The sequence below is a fragment of the Oryzias latipes genome, chromosome 5, assembly GCF_053564925.1.
Source record: "Oryzias latipes strain Hd-rR chromosome 5, Olatipes_Hd-rR_3.1".
NCBI lineage: Eukaryota > Metazoa > Chordata > Actinopteri > Beloniformes > Adrianichthyidae > Oryzias > Oryzias latipes.
This window is the reverse complement of record NC_136241.1, coordinates 4,112,010-4,131,080: the sequence shown is the minus strand read 5'-3', so window position 1 is coordinate 4,131,080 and position 19,071 is coordinate 4,112,010. Positions and strand designations below refer to the sequence as shown.

The window sequence follows — 19,071 nt, the reverse complement described above, 5'->3', positions numbered from 1 at the left end:
TTTAGCACACCGGCAAGAGCAGGGCTTAGGAACAAACACAAAAAAAACGGTTTATTTAAAGATGAAATAGACAAAAAAGTGTTTGTTTCTGATGTAAATCTAAATAAAAAGAAAGTGTTGCCTGTTAATACTGTTTGTATTGAACTCAATTAAATTTTATGTTTATAGCTCAATATTACAACACGGTGGTCCCATCATTGTACAATAGACAGGCTGCAGTTAAGACAGAAACAGGAACAAGAAGTTAAAAAAACAGAGAAAAAGCACAAAAACACAAAAGTTTGAGGACATAAACAAACACACATATTTAACAAGTGTCACTGTGGTGGATTCAAATCCTGATCCATTAATGATACATGGATGTGAAACTAAATACTTCATTTGCATTAGTTTCAAAAATACAAAAGAAAATCGACAGAACTGTTGACTGTTTTAGAAAATCTATCATGTAAATTTTATTTTCTTGATTACTTTGAATGAATGAATTAGGATAAGTTTAGTCAAATGTACCTGTCTGTGCAGTATTTTAACCTTACAGTACAAAGAAAATATGCTCCTTTTAAACAACTAAACAATAAAACTGCCTCTGCCACTGCCTCAATCATTTCCAATATTGATTCGATTCACCAGAGCCTGGATCAATTCAATTCACGATTCTTTCCATTCTTTCGATCCACTCGATTCAATTTGATTCAATTCAGTTTTGAATGTACCCGGTTTACAAATTTAGACATATTTGCATAGAAATACAGTAATATATTTCTTTATATTATTATAGCCTCTAGCCAGGCTTCCACGGCGTGCGTTCGTTTCTGATAATGCACACTTTGTCGGCCGTGAACCCTTACTTATTTCCATTTTGTTTCCTTAACAGAGTTTGGAAGCCTGAATATAAAAAGCTTCTCATTTAATCAGCAATGTATGTTTAGGTCAGCCGAGCGTTAGCATTAGCCGTCCTATGGGAAATTCCATTAGACGTTAGCATCAAGCTAGCGGAATTTGGCTTTGCTGCTGTTATCCGTTACGTCACCAGAAAAGGAAAGGCATAAAAGATCGATTTCTACTTTTAAGGATCAACTATTGATTTATCAAGCTTGGATCAGATCGATTCATCCACCCACATTCTAAAAAAAAAAAAAAAACAGAAATCTCCAATTATGTTGTTCTTATTTAAATACAGAGAAGAAGAAAAGATAGTACAGTTATTAAAAGAGGATGGATAAATGTCAGCAGTAGGCACAAAAAGCACTTACTATAGTTTGAATGCATCGCCTCAATCTCCTCCTCAGAATGATTCTTGGAGAAAACCATGACCTTCAAGAGAACATTTTAAAAACAGTTGTGACTTTGTTTGACCTAGCAGTTGTTTACATGGTGTGCTATGATAGCAGCCTTTGCATACATCTTGAATTTCTTATCCATATAAAGCTTTTGGGCCGCTATAAAAGTGCTAAACCACTTTCAGCTTGTTATCAGTCATTACAGATACACATCACAAAAAAACAGGGTTCACTTCACAAGAGAAGTGCCAAGCTCTCCACCAGTGAAAAGTACTTACAGGTTTGATTTTCCCTTGAAGTTGACTTCTCATCTTCTCGTTGGCCTCCACTTCTTTTGCAATCTCTTCAACTGTTGATAGAAAATGGAGAAAGGTGTGATATAATGAATGGTAGCAAAAGTGTTATGTTCATCAGGCTGTTTTTTTCCTTTTTTTTCTTAACAAAGCACCTGATCAGCTGAGAGCAGGTTATTTGGTGTATTCTTTAGAGCTTTGTAAACACACAATGTTCTTGCGACTGTGCATGTGTGGCTGATGAAAACAACCCAAGAGCACCTGAGGTTGCTGGCTCAGAACAAGATGTACTTTGAGTAACTTTCAGGTACTTTGTCTAGCAGCATACATTTGTGATTTCCAATGTACATTAAAAAAAACATCATAGAAAGAGCACCTACATGAACTATGCCGCTGGGTTATTCCTAGCGGTTTCTTGAACATGTATAAATATAAATACAGAATTCATTTCACCACCTGATTTTGGATTGAGGGAGTCACACTCTGCATTGAACAGATGGATAAAATCCTGGTGCCTCCTGACTAGCTGGTCCCGAGAACCCTGCACTGACAGTTGGCACTCCTTCAGCCTCCTCCTCAGCTCCTGCATTGAAAGTAGGTTGTACACCAGCTTCGCCATTGGACGCCTGGCTTTGCCAAGAGAGCTGAAAAAGACAAATTGACTGTTTATGTTGGGAATTCACCAGGTAATTCCTGAGGCGGATTTCTATGCTAAGTCCCACCATCAATCACCGACGGTCCAGAATGCCGTGATGTGTAAAGCACAAGGGCGAATGTGTGAAGCTGATCCATCATACCACAGCATGTAAACACATTGTATCAGAAAATATTGCAATGTGAGTTTGTCAAACCGACTTGACTCGACGAAACGTCAGGTGTTGGTGCTGCCACACAAAAACACATAAGTGCTGCATAGAACTCTTTAAAAGATGACCAATTCAGAATCTTCTAACTTTCCCATCTTTGACAGAATACACAGGAAGAAAAATGATGGAAACGTTTGTTGTAGCAAATGTGTAAAATTAAGAATCGTTTTCAGCAAAGAATTGGTAATTAACATTAAATGGTTTGACAACTCTGTTGGGTGACGGGACCAAAGAGGATTACAGCAATGCAAATGTTTGTTTCCTTGTTAAAATGTTTGTATTGGAATTGGTTATATTGTATGTTGATTTCTAAACCAAAGGGATACCATACTGAGAAGATGACCTTTAAGGCTGCCTGTGCTTTAAATCAGACAGTAGCTGGACTGCCTGATGTTACCAAAGCCACCCATCAACACAACATTTAGATCACACGCACTAATAACTTTTTTATTTCACAATTTCATGGACAACGTGGAGCTCCCTGAAAAGCAGAGGAAATGTTCCTTGGTTAAACAAGGACAGGATATAAACTGTTTTTGGAAATGAGAGACAAAGCTCTACAGGCTTAGAAGAAAACAAAAAAAGAAACTATTTAGAATGCTGACGTCAGCATTCAATTAGATCCCAGCTTGTAATTTCACATCAATTCTGTATCGACATCAGCCTTTTCTTGATTTGGTGAAACAGAACGCTTCAGGTTAGATTTAGAAAAGCTAACTCAAATATTATCATACAGACTGGACTGATGTAACTATTCTGCTAGAGTTTTACCCCAAACCAGGAGAACTGATCACCTAATCCTGATTTTAAGTCCACACAGAATCTTTTTTTGTCCAAAGTATTGCTCCTACGTTATAAGTAACTCAACGGTTTGGGGTCAAAACGGACATTAGATCCTATTGTGTGTAAACTCAAGAGATCATTCAAAAGCAGTCAGCTGATAGAACCTCTGCTCAGAACTTAATAGGATGAAACTGCCTTAAATCTGCCCACAGGATAGTTGTGGTCTTTGTGTAATTTTTCTCTGTACAAGACTTTGTACAGAGAAAAATTGCCTCACAATTGTTCCCCTTACAAATACACCTGGATCAGCTTTTTCTTCTTCTTTTGCCTGAAGAGGTAAAAATAAAGCCTCAGCTGGTTTGAGTCCAGCTAAACTAAAAAAACAAAAAGTGATTAAACATGCAAACACATTACAAAGACTTTCTGTAATGCTATGCGAGGGCACTGAGGGTCAAACCCCTAAAATCAGGCCCCTTTTCTCCCACTCTGCTTGATGCACTCCCTCATACTTGAACAACAAAAGCTGAAACTCTGATGCTCATCCCAAAAAGGCAGTGAAAAATGCACATACTAGCTTTTTAACGCTTTAAAGCCAATACCCTAACTTTTATTGAGCCGTCACTTCATTCTAAAGAGCTAACATTGATTAAACAACAGTACAGTGTGCTCATTTAGGTGATGTATCGTAAGGGTTCCTTACCTCCGCAGGCTCTCCTTCTTCTCTCCTCGGGTAAGACAGGAGTCCAGATGCTTGTTGATAAAGTGTTGTGACACACTTACAGAACAAACTGGACATTCCACTGAAAAAAAGCAGATAAATATGCCATCACCTATTTCATCGATGCATCTACTACAGGAAACCTTTCTGTTGCTGCACCTGATGGAAAAAAAAACACTTTGGACACTACAGAAAACATCATATTCCCTTTCCTCAGTATTCAACCAAATGAACAGATTATTTTTGCCATGTAGATCAGGTAATTAATTGAAAGCTTTTATGATGAGATTACAGCACATTAAATCTTCTGAGGATCTTGACCCTTTTCTATTCTGGTGCTGCTGGAGCTCCACGACTGATCTAACAGCGATCAAAGACAGATCAAATGTCTTGAAGATGCATTGCTTTTAGCCTAAAGGTAAAAGAACTTCACCTTTGATTACAGGCTTAACATCTTTTGATGGTGAGGGATTTGTCATGTGAAACCTAGAGCTGTATGAAGCCATGTCCTCGTGTTTCACTGCACCGAAGGTCAGAGTGGAGGAGTCTTCCACATCCATTGGTTCTTCCTTTATAACCACTGATGTCCGAAGTTGTCCTGTTTGAACGTTCCCTGAATTGCCAGGTTGTGCAGTCTGTAATTCCCTTGACTGAATATCTTGATGGGCTTCTCTGCCGGACGGCGATTTAACCTTCTTCTGGAAAAAGTGGCTTAGAATGGAGCTGGTGGGTTTCTGGCCTTTCTCTCTGGGAGTCTGACACTTCGCCACTGATGCTGGTGTCTTTGGTGATATTGGAGGCGAGTCAAAATTAGCTTTTATTAGCTGTTGCCTGGAAAACAAAAACAAAAAAACAACATGTCAGTGAGAGTATGAGAGTATAAGGAAACCAGAGGAGCAGACAGTTGGGATAGAAAACGATTAGGCTCTTGGTGAAACCAAGCACACAGAAATTCTTTTAACTTTTTTAGGGTTTAAAGTAAAAGACAAGTCTAAAATGATTAACTGCTAAATAACAAACTAAATTATTGAAACTGCTCCCAAGCATCAACAGTAGAACAAAAGCAAATGTCAGCTTTAAAAAAAGGAGAAAAAAGTACACCTCTGCTAATAAAAGAATGTGTTGGTTTGTTTAAGACCAAATCCAAATTCTTCCACTATCCCTTCAATTGGAGGGGCGTTTGGAGGGATAGTGGAGTCCAAAATAGTTTTTTGTCATATTTGTCATAGAAGTTTACATGTAAATGTCAATAATAACTTTTTGTTTTAGCGTGACCTTTTAAAGTTATAAAACTGATGTTATGCATTTTCCGAGCGCTGGCAGCTACGCGCTAACGTAGCTCACCGGCTAGTCATCCTAAAACATTTGGGCTGTGTGTGTGTGTGTATGTGTGTGTTTGAGCGCTGTGTAACACAGAAAATTGGTTCCAAGTCTGTAAGCATTAGACCTGCACAATAAATCAAAAATGTACCGTAATCGTGGCATCAGCTTGTGCGATATGTATATTACAAGACGGCATACATTGCGATAAATGGTTACCTTAACACCCAGTGCTCCCCTGAATGCATAAAAGTCACTAAAAAGTCATTTATAGTCCATATCTGTTTTGACCAGTACTATGATGGATAATTGTTCTTTGGTGTGTGTGAACAACACGTCCTTACCTGCTTCCTACTGAAATAACTTGCAGTGTAAATTCAGTTACATTGACTTTTATTTAAATAAAACAGCTGAAGTGAAGTGACTTATTAGTTGTTTTGTTTAGCTGCATGTTCATGTTTCGCAACTCATATCATCATTGTAATATCATACAACATACATATAGCGCACATCACAAGTTTTCCTCATATTGTGCAGCCCTAGTAAGCACAAGAATCCACACCAGATGCACCAGAATAGAACAGTTGATTTTTGAGAAAACCAAAGGATTTTAGGCGCGCCTTATAATATAAAAAAAGTATATAGAGTATAAAGTATATAGAATAACTTCCTGAGGCTTATCACATAATAAGTGTGACAACCCTGATGTTTCTTTTTTTAGCAAAACACACCCTGTTGCTCAAAGAAATTAACTGAAAAGCTTAGAACTTTAATCCAGAAGAGAATGGATGGACGTATTAAACAATGCAGTAACTCTAAAGATATTTTTTCCTCTAGTTTATTGAGTAGAACTGTTTGCAAAAGTATCTAAAACATTCTTTAAAAAAGTGAAATAAAAGAGTTTTCAATGGTTCTTTAAAATATGCAGTGCTGTTTGTACCATCAACTGCTGGGGACATTGAAAAGAACCTTTTGACCTTTCACTACAATAAAGTTAAGTTACAATTAAGTTAGCCTGCTTCTTTTTAAAGTGGCTAAAAAAGGAAACACTGTAGCTGCAGACAGTCTTGAAAAGTACATGGCAAACACAGCTAGGCGATGGCTGGGCAATAAAACGGGACTAATGAGGTGTATCATGTACTGCTTTCCATTTTTAAAACGCATGTGTGCGCACTAGTCTGTTCCCGTTAAAGCAGGTCATTGGAGGTGTTTTCCCACCACTGGATGTGGATTGCACAGAAAGTTTGCACAAAAAACACCTCATCTTCCTGACAAATATGTATGTGCTTACATTGCAGCATCCATCTGGAACCCAGCATACAGATGGGTACAAATATTTATAATCTCGGCAAAAAAATAATGGAAGACACTGAAAAAAGAGCAGCAAAAACATTGTGTTTGTTTCACTTTTTCTTTAGCCTTACTCCTGCTTAACATCAGTGTGAACAATGAAAAATCCACTGTTGCTTATAATTACTGAAAACATCTGAACACATTTAAATAGTCAATCATGTTTTTATCGTTTTTAAATGTTCCACTTTAGAAAAATAATCGTCTAGTGCTTTCATATCAAATGATTCTCACCATCAACTCTTCCTAAACTGCAAAGATGGCATTAGCTCAAAGAGTAAATCAAGCCATGTGCTGTATGTATGTGGAGGCAAAGGGCAGACGCTGAAAGCCCCATTTCCACGTGGAAGCAGTGATTACAGAACCATCTGCAGTTTAGTCCACTAAACTGATTCACACCACCTCTGAAAATTGATAACCAAGAAACCATCAGCTTTAAACAACATTATTTGTAAGGAGAAATTTGACTTCATAAAACAATTCACATATGTATTTTTAGAACAAACTACATTAGAGACTAGAGTTCTGCTTTTTTTTCAAACAATCAAACTGTAATTATGGTCAAAAGAATTGTTTAGCCTACGATTCTATTTATTTTGAGTTGAGCACATCAAGAATGTGGGGGAACGTTTTTGGAAATTCTAGTTTTGATAAACCTGCTGCGATCCCGGACTCAGTGTGGGAACGTGTCCTTTATTCAGCCAAGTTATGCAAACGCTGCTCCACTGTCCTTCTGACCACTCAGAACTTTTTCTACTCGCTGGAAATAGTAGGAAATATTTGTTAAGGAAGAAACGTAGAAGCCCAGGTCCTTTCTACTGAGGGACTGAGTTTTTTTCTCTCACTGGCTTAACCCCGTCATGCCAGCATGTATTTCAAATTACATAAAATAAAATATTTAGTGTTTTTTTTTTTTCATTCAAGGTGGTGCTCAGTTAAGTGGAGTCCTGGATACAGCGACGTACAGTGTGAAGGGGTTAAAGTTATGCACATTCCCAGCATTCTACTCTGCATGTGTGGCCTACCTAGCGTTAATGACCTGTTAAAAGTTCTGCCTGCTGATCTGCCAGCCTGTGATTACAGTTCTAGACACAATTACTCCTTTCTGGAAGTACAATTCAGTTGGAAGTGAGCTTTTGCGCATGAACAGAGCAGAGTGCAAGTCCCGTGTTCCACATGTGTTATCGTTACACCAGTCGACAGCAAGCGTTTTGGCTTTTCAGTGAAGCAGCCAGAAGATAAGGCTGTTTCTGACTTATTGTTCAGTTGAAGCCACTCAAGCTTACAGATCGGATGAAGTTACCCACCAGAAAAATAAAAAAACGGCCTAAAGTAGTGCTGCACGATACGCGGAAAACCCGCGATATTATATATATCATATATCAAGGCTCTTGCGGGGGGGGGGGGGGGGGGGGGTGCGTAAAGTCGACCAAAAAAACAAGGGTCTTCCAAGCTTTCCGGTCTTGTGCCAGAAGCTCAGTATCCTTCATAGCAACCCCATAAGGTTTAACATCCCTTGCAATAACATATGTCCACCGAGTACAGGGTTTGCCTCGAGGTCGTTTCCAGCCTGCAGCCCCTGGGTTAAACTCCAAGATGGCCCGCGTCGGATGGTAAGAGGGAAAACGGAGAACATGGCCAAACCATCTGATGCAGCGTTGCGCAGCAAGGCAAGAGGCTTGGGGCTGGCAGGTTTGAGCTCTTAAGGCTTTGTTGGAGACACATTGGGGCCACTTGATGTTCTCAATGGTCCCGGCTGTCGAAGCCATCTATTCAACTTTATTGCTCCTTTGGAAAAAATAATTACACTAATCTATCAAATCTACTAGACTGCTTGGCCAGCATCAGGGTTTGGTTAAATGACAACCATTTACTCCTGAACCCAAACAAGACAGAGACAATGATTTTTGCTCCTGATGACAAAATTCCCTCCATCAAAAGTCACCTTGGTTCACTGAGCTCTTCTGTCCAGCCCAGTCTCAGGAATCTTGGTGTCTGGTTTGACAAAGCTATGTCTCTAGACTCTCATTCGAAGCGCCTGGTCAAAAACTGTTTTTACCATCTGAGGAATGTGGCTAAACTGAAGACAATGTTAACCAGATCTGACCTTGAGCTGATCATCCATGCTTTTATCTCCTCTCGTTTAGACTATTGTAATTCTCTTTTTACTTGTTTTAACAAAAAGTCTCTTAAACGTCTCCAACTGGTCCAGAACTCTGCTGCAAGGCTTTTAACTGGAACCAATAAGCGCACTCATACCACCCCTCTGCTTTTATCTCTACATTGGCTTCCTGTTAAATTTAGAATAGATTTTAAGATTTTGATTTTAGTTTTTAGAGCCTTGCACGGATAAACCCCGATCTATATTTCTGACCTTTTAACTCCTTACACTCCTGCACGTTCTTTGAGGTCCACTGATAAAAATCTTTTATGTGTTCCAAAAACTCATTTTAAAACTAGGGGAGACCTCGCTTTTCAGGCAGTCGCTCCCCGACTTTGGAACGACCTCCCCCTGTCTCTGCGCCAGATTGACTCAGTCGAGTGTTTTAAAGCTCAAGTTAAGACTTTTTTATTTAGGAAAGCTTTTAGCTGAATTTTACTTGTGTTCACTTTTGCCTGTATGCTTGTTTATATGCCTGTGTGCATTTTATTGGGTATTGCTTCTGATTTTATATTGTTCTAACATTGTGAAGCACAAATTACTACTTACTACTACTTACTATTCTTGCGGCTAAGCTCTTATTTAAGGGCCGTGTCTCAGAACCATAAAGCAGAATGGGAAGTACAGCTAGGTTGTAGATCCGCAGCTTTGTCTTGCGCGAGACGTTTTGATGACGCCACAGTGGTTTTTTGAGAGACTGCAGGGCTGATGCTGCCAGTGCTGTTCTGCGGGTGATCTCGATGACATTGTTGTCGAGCTGGAGAGGGGGTGGGTCTGGGCCATCAACAAAGTGCATGAATTTGGTTTTTGTCCAGTTCACCATGAGACCATATTTTTTTGCCTCTCTGCTGTAGACGCTCTGAGCGATGTGCTGAACAGGATGGTGTCGTCGGCATACTCCAGGTCAGTCAAATGGTAATTGCCAACAGACACTTCAGGGACTTGCTCACAGACCCGGGACATCAGCTGATCTATGATGCAGTTAAAAAGATCGGGAGCTGCCACACATCCCTGGCGAACACCACTGGAGATGGGAAACCAATCTGAGTCTTTGCCATTTACGCGGTCACAGCTTTCTGCGTTGCTGTAGAGCAGACCAAACAGAGAGACAATCTTGGATGGTACTCCAAGGGTCTTTAGGATATTCCACAGTGAGGTTTGGCAGACGGTGTCAAATGCAGCCTTTAGATCTATGAACACCATATAGAGATTGCGATTTTTACGGAATTCATAGGTCTTCTCTATGAGTAGACGGACGGCAGAGATGTGGTCTGTTGTGGAGCGGTTGGGCATAAAGCCAGCCTGTTGGGTTCGTCGGCTGTTTCTGATGGCTGGGAGAGCACGGTTGAGCAAGATCCTGGTGAAGAGCTTGCCAGGAATGGAGAGAAGTTATAAAGAGCTTAAAAATCGGATGAAGTTACCCACCAGAAAAAAAAAAAAACGGCCTAAAGTAGTGCTGCATGACACGCGGAAAACCCGCGATATCAGTGATCAATATTGCGATGACGATTTAACTTGTGATACATGAAGAAACAGCAGAACAAGCAAACACATAATTTCCATTTCATTGCAACCGTTTATTTTTTATAACGGTTAACCCGCGTCTACATAGGAGGCGAACATCTAACATAAAAGGGCTCCATCCGATAGGTCAACAACGTGATTGCATAATGTGTTTCATTAAACACTTCAAGCCGCCAAAAGGTCGTTTTAGCTAATTTAAGGAAACCGTTTATTGCGATTTTTGCCGTCTTTTGCAATATGCGTATTGCAGTTTGATGTCGCAATAACGAAAAATTTGCGATATATTGGATAGACCAAGCCTAAAACCTCAGAGAACCCGTTATTGTTCATAAAATTAAACAAACTTATAATTTAAGTGAAAAAGTATAATTTTATCAAACACATCAAAGTCAGAGTGTAAGAAAATAGAAATCTTCTGGGGGTGGATAACAGACATGAATCAGTTGGATCCAGGTGGAGTTTTCTCTACAGAACAAGCTCTGGTTCATGGTCCATGTCTTCATGTCTGCTCACCTGCAGTTCTGCTCATTTTCACTCACTCCTTGAAAAACCCCACACTGATTGCAGGCATTAAAAGTGTTTAACCATCAAGGAGATGACCAAAGAAAAGTGTGTGGTTCTCTTACTGAGCAAATTTGAACCATAACGAGCAGTCTAGCTGTCTGATAACGGCTTTGTCTGCCTCCGGCATTACAGCACCCCCCACCCCATTGGCTCCAACTGCATATCACTTTCTGGATGAGTTCACGTGGGGGGAGGGGGGCATGAATTATCATGAACCATTTTTTATGAATCACCCAGAAACCCAGCAAAGACAGACCTTGATTGTACCTTTTTTCCGCAACAGCACTATGATACAGACAGAGCTGTGTAATGTAGGAACTAGACCTGCACAATATATCGCAAAATTATCGTTATTGCAATATAAGGCTAATCCCTTTATGCATTTCACCAATCGGATGGACTCCTGTTATGTTAGATGTTCGCCTCCTATGTAGACGAGGGCCATTTGGAGTGTAATTTAAGGTATGTTGACTCTTGTTTAAACTGTTGCATTGAAATGAAATTAAGTATTTTGTTGTATTGCTATTTCGCAAATTGCGAGTTTTCCTCATATCCTGCCGCCCTAATAGTAACTATTCTTTTCTGGATAATTTATCTTTATTTGTATTTTATTTTCTGTTTTAAAGATGTAAATTCAAAGAAATGTGAATGAAAACACTGAAATAATTCAGTTAATTAAAAAAAGTAGACTTCCAATGTTCAAAGTTCTGAATACAGTAAACCCTTGTTTATCGCGGGGGTTACGTTCCAGAAAGAACCCGTGATAGGCAAAATCCGTGAAGTAGAAACCTCTATTTAAAAAAATATATATATATATATACACAATTACATACTCTATTATACATTGAAAAGAAAGAACAAACCGTTTTACAGGCTCAAGCATTTGTTTCACAAATCAAAGTACTTTAAAAACGTTTTTTTTTTTTCAACAAATAACTTCTGTACTGTACTGTCAAATAATAATTTGAATCATCGATGTGAACAGAAGGCTTCAAATCGCGGAGATTAGCCCCGCCCACCGCGACCCGAGAGTAATTGAATTAAACGGGAGAAAATTTAAAATGATCATGAAAAAAATACAAAGTACAAACGGACAAATAGTGGCTCAGGTGTATTTCAATGCTCTTCAGTCTGAGAAGCTGCAGTGTTTTCTCCTTCTCAAGCCCGCGGTGCAGCTGTGTGTTTGTTCGGGAGAAGAACATAGTGATTGACAGTTGGTGTTGCTCTTTTTCTATGGGTTTTAGAGAAACTTGAAATTGCAAGATGATTTGCATGTACGTAATTTGGAAAGCTGATTTACGTACGTGTACATATTAAACTGCAACATTATTGACGCACAGGTAGAGAAGAAGCGGAGTGACTTTTTTAGCCAATCAGAATGCAGAACACAATGCACGATGCAAATCCGTGAAGTAGCGAAACCGTGAAAAGTAAACCGCGTTATAGCAAGGGATCACTGTAATGCCTTAATCACATCTGCCTTTACGAATGAATCAGTGCGGGCAAAAACTCTACTACTGGGATGCTGTGGGCGACAGGTCAAAGCGAATAGTTAAATAATATGTAAGGCAGAAGTAGATGAGACAAAGACATAACGTATGGATTTCTCCTTTTTCAAGCCAAAGTTCACTGCACAAAGGGGGACATAAAATATCAAAAGACTGCTCTCACTCTGGCCACCTCTTTTACAAATCGCTGCCATCAGAGAGGAGAAACAGGACCCAGAGAGCCAGGACTAGGGCTGCACGATATGAGGAAAACTTGCGATATGCGATATTAGTGATCAATATTGCGATAACGATAAATTTGCGGTAAATAAACAAATAAGAAAAAAAAACAAAAACATAATTCCCATTTCATTGCAACAGTTTAAAAATTATACTCCAAATGACCCTCATCGACATGGGGGACAAACGTCAGGGTGGCTAACCCTGGTCCTCAAGAGCCTCAACCCTGTCTGTTTTCCAGTTCTCCCTAGACTGCTCGATAATGATAACCAAAATCAGGTGTGTTCATTCAATCAGGATGTGAAATCACTTGAGTCAGCCAATCAACAGCAAGCTGGTTAAGGAGAGCTGGAAAACAGGCAGGGTTGAGGCTCTTCAGGACCAGGGTTAACATAATAGGCCTCCATCTGATTGGTCAACAATGGGAAGGCGTCCATCTGATTGGTCAAAGCATAAAGGGATTTATTTGATTCGTTAAATGCTTCAAGCTGCTAGAAGATTGTTTTAACACATTTTGGGTTTGCGATTTATTGCGATATTCGCCGTCTTTTGCGATATGCATATTGCAGAGCTGGATATTGCGATAACGATAAATTTGCGGTATATTGTGCAGGCCTAGCCAGGACCAATCGACTTCAAAACTTTTTTCACCCATGGTCCATCCGGCGTCTTAATGATACTTTGAGAACGCTCAGAGTCAGAGTTTATACGAACATTTGTATGCTTTCATCGTTTTTTTTTATTTTTTTTATGTTGTTTTTCTTTCATAAGAGTTATGATCTTAATCCACTTAAGCATGTTGGCTGCTTTCAATTTCAGCATGCTCCTGGAAGCATGACGACAATAACGAGTTCCAAAAATACTCCACAATACACTTACCACACACAACGGTGCATTCCGTTTTCATGATGTTCCTTCAGGTGGCCGTATAAGCCTCAAGGGAACAAGACACATTTCTTATCCCCATAAGATCCGGCCGCACTTGTCTCCGACCCTCTACAGCAGTGTTTTTCAACCTTTTTTGAGCCACGGCACACTTTAACCTTGACAAAAATCCCGCGGCACACCAGCATCCCAAAAAAAATAAAAAAGCAGAAATTCACGGTCTGTATTGATCGACAGCCCCCCCCCCCCCCCCCCCGCCACAATCTCACGTGGATTTTTGTGATAATTGTGGTAGAAAAAGCAGGAAGTTGCTGCTGTTTTTTCTAAGAGATGAAATAAGAGTTAAATTAGAAAATTTAGAAACTGTTTGTTTGTTGTGGTTACAAGACGTTTCACAAGGTCGACTCATTAGGCGCTGTCCCTTTAAGCCAATGCATCATGGGAGATGTAGTGTGAAAACGGCTGAAAAAGGGCAGAAGGACTCGCGTCTCTGAGCTTCATTGTTTTGTTCACTTGTTCCACGGTCTGACACCGGACTCTGTGGAAAGCTACACCGCTAAAGACGAGCTTTAGCTGGTATTTTTGTTAGAACTGAGCGACTTTTCAGCAGAATTAAGAACAAGGAAGTGAAGACTTTAAGCACTTCTGATTGGTCTGACTGATGACATGTGATTAAGCCTTCAAAAATGATTGGCGGAGACAGTTAAAGGGGCGGGATTTTTCCGCAAACTGCTATAGCTGGAGGGTAATCGCGATACCGTCATTCTTATCAAAATGTCTTTAAAAGAATTAAATAAACACAAAGAAAAAGTAATTTTAAGATCTTTTATATTCCTAATTACTCAGTGTTTTCTCAATGCCTGTTTGGATGAACAAAGAGCTGATCTCCTGGAGATGGAAAATGTTGTTAGAGCAGTTAATGAGGGCAATTTCCCACGGCACACTTGACCATCTCCCACGGCACACTAGTGTGCCGCGGCACACTGGTTGAAAAACACTGCTCTACAGGCCCAGACAACCCAAAAACTCGCAGTACCCGTTTCGGTCAGCTCCCTGTACGAGTGCATGTGACAAAGTCATAAATCACAGTTGTTTTGAGCTTTGTCATCTTTCAGTGTGGTAGTTTGGCACTGCATTATGCATCTTACTATGTAATGATGCATTTAATTAATTGTGGTCAGACGTGAATACTTCAGTGTTTTTTTTAACTGTGTTAAAATCATAAACAGGTTTTAAATGAGTCATCGTCTTTACTTTTGTCTTACTATGCAAACTAAATCTTCCAAATAGGCTTTTACATGGGCCTTAACAAAAAAGGTGAATGTTGTTAATTTGGGATTAATCACAAGATAACTTCTAATTATTGCAATTAAAAACTTGACGAGATTGACAACTCTAATACTCCTATTGCGTGTTAGATATTAATAGCTAAATCATAAGGGTGAAGGTTAACTTTTTGCTTTTCTTTTACCTTCTGGCAGTCTTAGTTGTGTGTGTGTGTGTTATGTTGTTTACTTTACATGTATAAAATATTTATAATTTTCCCCTGTTATGTTTTATGAAATCACTTCACGTGTTTAAATACGTTACGTATTAAAAAATGTAAATGATTGATGGCAGCCTGCGGGCCACATCCAGGCTGGCAGAAAAGAGACAATCACTCAAACATTACTAACTAGAAAAATGTTCACCTGTAATGATTTAAGTGTGAATGCTGTGGGCTGAAGCTTGTTGGAGAAAATGCTGAAGCAATTTGCTAAATGCTAAAATGGCTGAGGAAGTTGACATTTGCTTGAGCATAAAAAGACATTTAAAAAGCCAATAAAATGCTGAAACCTTGACGCTTCTTGATAAATTAGCAGCCTTGTTTCTATTCAGACTATTACAGCCGCTTGATATGAATTGTGATGATAAACATTCCAGTGGGTCCTGAAGGGAGCTTGGTGGCTCAGAATTCAAATGTGTCCAGTCTGAATACATCCTCAGATTGAATAGGCTCCGTGGCAGGAGCAGAACAACTGCACCAAGACGGCCGCGTGATGTTAACACGGTCAGAAAGTAGCAACAGATGAGCAGCGGAGACAGTAAAGCAACGATTGTCGTGTTATCAAACAGACAAAAAGTCCTTACTTGCTAGAACGTGAACTTTCACACAGCTGAAAGCGCTTCCATGTTTTTCTGTGTCTCTTTACGTGGCACACGCCTGGTGCGGCTGTGACGTCCTCCTAAACGTTAGTTTGTAGTTCTTTAACAGAATTCTCAAAAACAATGCCCTAACACCACAACAATCGACAATCTATATGTCATTAATACTTATCAGCGTATCTTTAACCCTTGTGCTATCTTAGATGACCCCCCCCCCCTTACATTGACGTGTTCTCCCTACCATGACAAAGGTGGATAAAGGTGGAAAAATTTCATGTAATCCATGGACACCAGTGAAGATCACAAATCATTGAAGAAAAAAGGTTCAGAGCACTGTCTAGTGGGTCTAGATGACCCAACTCCCAACGTTAAAGTGCTTAGGATAGCACAAGGGTTAAGTGTTTTTTTTTGCCAGTAACCACCCTGCAGCATTTCTCCATCTAACCAAAAGAGCAAGTAAAACTTTTGTACCTTACCTTGATACAGACGTTTGGTCAGCAAGATATAAAGTTTGAATCAGTGGACTATCCCGACAAGGACCACGAAGCGCAGGACTTCCATTATTTCTGCCTGCAGTTGATTTGCCCCGCCCTCGTAACTCAAACAGCAAAGTCCGCTTGACGACAATCCGAACGCAGACCAAACACGAAGTTCAGGACTCGATCTGGACCAAATTCAGTTAACTGTGTCCGGACAAAATGACTTTTCCAGTCTGAATACACCCTTGGATTAAAATGGATTGTAGAGTTTATAGTATATTAGCTTAGAATTCTCCAAATTTTTTAAACACTTAAAAGGACCTGTATTTTATTGGGCAAAATTGGTTGACAAGCACGATATTGTTATTTTTCATCTTAAAAAGGTAATTTTTCTTTCAAAAGACTTTGAAAGTGCTTCTACTTGAATCATGGTCTACTTGAATCATGATATACCTCTTAGGGATGTTAATGTTCGCTGTCACGCGTCATTTGGTTGATGACACTACCCAGTGACCCCAGCCATTGCAAATGCTTGGCCTCAACAAGAGAGACTTTTGAAAATCTTGTCCATCTAAATTTGTTATTGAACAGTCCTGGTATGGTCACAGGATATACGCATTAAAAGCTATTGTATCCTGTTAACTAAAATAAAGAGGCTTGGTGAACTAAAAAGGGCAAAAAAGGATTTTAACACAAAAAGAAAAATGTTATGTTGGAAAAGAAACGGCATGTAATTGTTAAATAAATCTAAAGGAAGTGGATGGTATATCTTCAAATGTCAGCTCTCACTTTTACCAAAGTGCTCTTTAAGAAGAAACGACCACATGGTAAGCCCTACCTGTAGCAGTATAAAAATGTACCACTTTGACAGCAGGTAATGGTGTCTAAAAGAAAAATGCTTTTAGCTAATAGCAGGAAATAAGGGCCATCTAAAAAAAAACAAATAAAAAAAAAACATTCAAAGCAGCATTTTCACACAGAGTAACTTACTGATGGGTACAATTCTGTTTGCATGTGTTAAAGCAAAAAATCAGCAACAACATTGGTATAATCATCTCCAACTAACAAAAGTACCTGGAACCAAACATCTGAAACAGTCAGCGTAGAGAAAAGGCAATAATCAAAGCTCGTGCGAAGTTCACTCTAAATGAAAACAATACTCGATGATGGGGCCCCTCACTAAAAAGCTCTTTTCCAAGCCTCAGTGCTAAACAACAGGAAATTAAAAAGTGGAGAACAGAGGAACAGAGTAATCAACTCATTCATAACAGCGATGGCAATCAGAGGGTCTGCAGTACTGAGTGCTGCTGCAGAGGTGATGGATGAAGGAGGCAATATTGTGGCCCTCTGACCAATAACAGTGCTCAGCCTGTCTTTGATCGTAAAGCTGAATCAACATACCAACAAACTACTTCCTTTAACAAAGACCATAGCCACTAACTCCAACAGTGTCTGTTACTCTCAACTTTATCAAATTCACACAGCCAAGTAAAGAAAAACAAATATTTTTAGTGCTTATAGGACAGTAACTGTCAATTCAAAAATTGGAGGAAAAAATAAAAAAGCTCAACTCTGTTGCCTTAAATAAGACCAATAAAATCTGAAGGCAGGTCTATAAGCCAGTTACCATGCATTGCGTGTTACCTTGCAACTTGAAAGTTCACAGTCAGCTCATCCAGTATGCGGTTGTTCCTTAGGTCTTGTTCCGTCATCGGCTGTAGGACAGCAAAGGGTAATATGAGGGAAAGTCTGCCTTAAATACAAATGCAAATACCACCACTTTCCACCAGTTCCTCATCAGAAATGTAAGATTGAATGTGAAATGATGACATACAGGAATGTGCTCACTGAAGTCACACTCATACTCACTGTGTTGCAGACTGGACATTGCAGCTTATAGGAAAGGAATTTGCGGATGCACAGAGAGCAGACTGCAATGAAACACAAACATTATTAATTTTATCTGTTTACACACACTTCACACTGCAGGTGTGTCTTGCATTTCCCTTGAAGCTCATGCGGCCACCTCAAGGGACATCATGAAAATGGAACGTACCATTATTGTGCGTGTGGTAAATGCACTATAAAGTATTTATTAATAAGGCTAATGTAAGTTAAACATACACGTATGACAAACAGGGCGTACGGTGTCCTTACGCTGCACTCGTCATTAGCAGGGTGCTGGTACTGGCCCCTTCCAGACCAAAACCAAGTGCTGCATGCAAGTGATACGCAACTGCACGTAGGACACATGGAGGATGACAACAAAACTACTCTCCGTCTAATTTCTTTATTTTAACAGTCTTGGGATCTGCAGGCAGTGCACACGTAACCCGTGAACAGCTTTCATGGGCCCCCTGTGCAGTGTGCAGGTTTTGAAAAATGAAAAATGTGTACAACAAGCCTGCAGCTCACCTACTTCACTCTTACTTATTTTTGTGTGTTGTTTAAGTGTTCATTACGACCTGTCACTCACAGAATGCCCGTAGAAAATCATGTGCATGTGTTGCCTTTCAGGTTCGTCAAGTGGCCTACGACCTAGATATTTCCTGCAGGCCACCTGTGGGCTCCGTACAGGTTTGCCCGTTTTTAACCCGTAGAGACAGCCTGTATCCACTCGCGACTAAAGATTTAAGAAATGGATTTGCACTTCTCCTCCTTCTCTAAAAAAAGACTTTCAATTAAGAGTGTAAAGCAGGGGTCGGGAACCTTTTTGGCCGAGAGAGCCGTGAATGCCACATATTTTTACAATACAAGTGAATGTGTGCATTTTATGTAATTTCAACACTTTTAAAGTACAATAAGTCTGTGGATTCATTTTAATAACATTGTTATTGTAGCCGACTGAGTTGGATAAACCGTTTACATGCAACACGATCGGATCAACAACCGGCATAACCCACCTATCGGAAAGAAATTTTGATCCGAATGAGTCTGATTGGGGCGGACTATTCCGAACGGAATAGTTTACATGAC

At 39.7% G+C, this 19,071-nt stretch overlaps 1 protein-coding gene across 2 annotated transcripts in view; it reads right to left on the bottom strand.

The window, feature by feature from the left end:
* The window catches only part of rad18 (RAD18 E3 ubiquitin protein ligase), a 47,471-nt gene that overhangs the window by 15,265 nt on the left and 13,135 nt on the right, over nucleotides 1-19,071 (bottom strand). For both annotated transcript variants that reach the window (XM_004068473.5, XM_011474646.4), the window contains exons 3-9: nucleotides 17,965-18,026; nucleotides 17,740-17,810; nucleotides 4,374-4,771; nucleotides 3,923-4,022; nucleotides 2,030-2,217; nucleotides 1,559-1,629; nucleotides 1,254-1,314 (exon numbers count right to left, since the gene is read on the bottom strand). In XM_004068473.5, coding sequence (XP_004068521.1) covers nucleotides 1,254-1,314; nucleotides 1,559-1,629; nucleotides 2,030-2,217; nucleotides 3,923-4,022; nucleotides 4,374-4,771; nucleotides 17,740-17,810; nucleotides 17,965-18,026 — 951 coding nt within the window. The remainder of the gene's footprint in view (nucleotides 1-1,253; nucleotides 1,315-1,558; nucleotides 1,630-2,029; nucleotides 2,218-3,922; nucleotides 4,023-4,373; nucleotides 4,772-17,739; nucleotides 17,811-17,964; nucleotides 18,027-19,071) is intronic.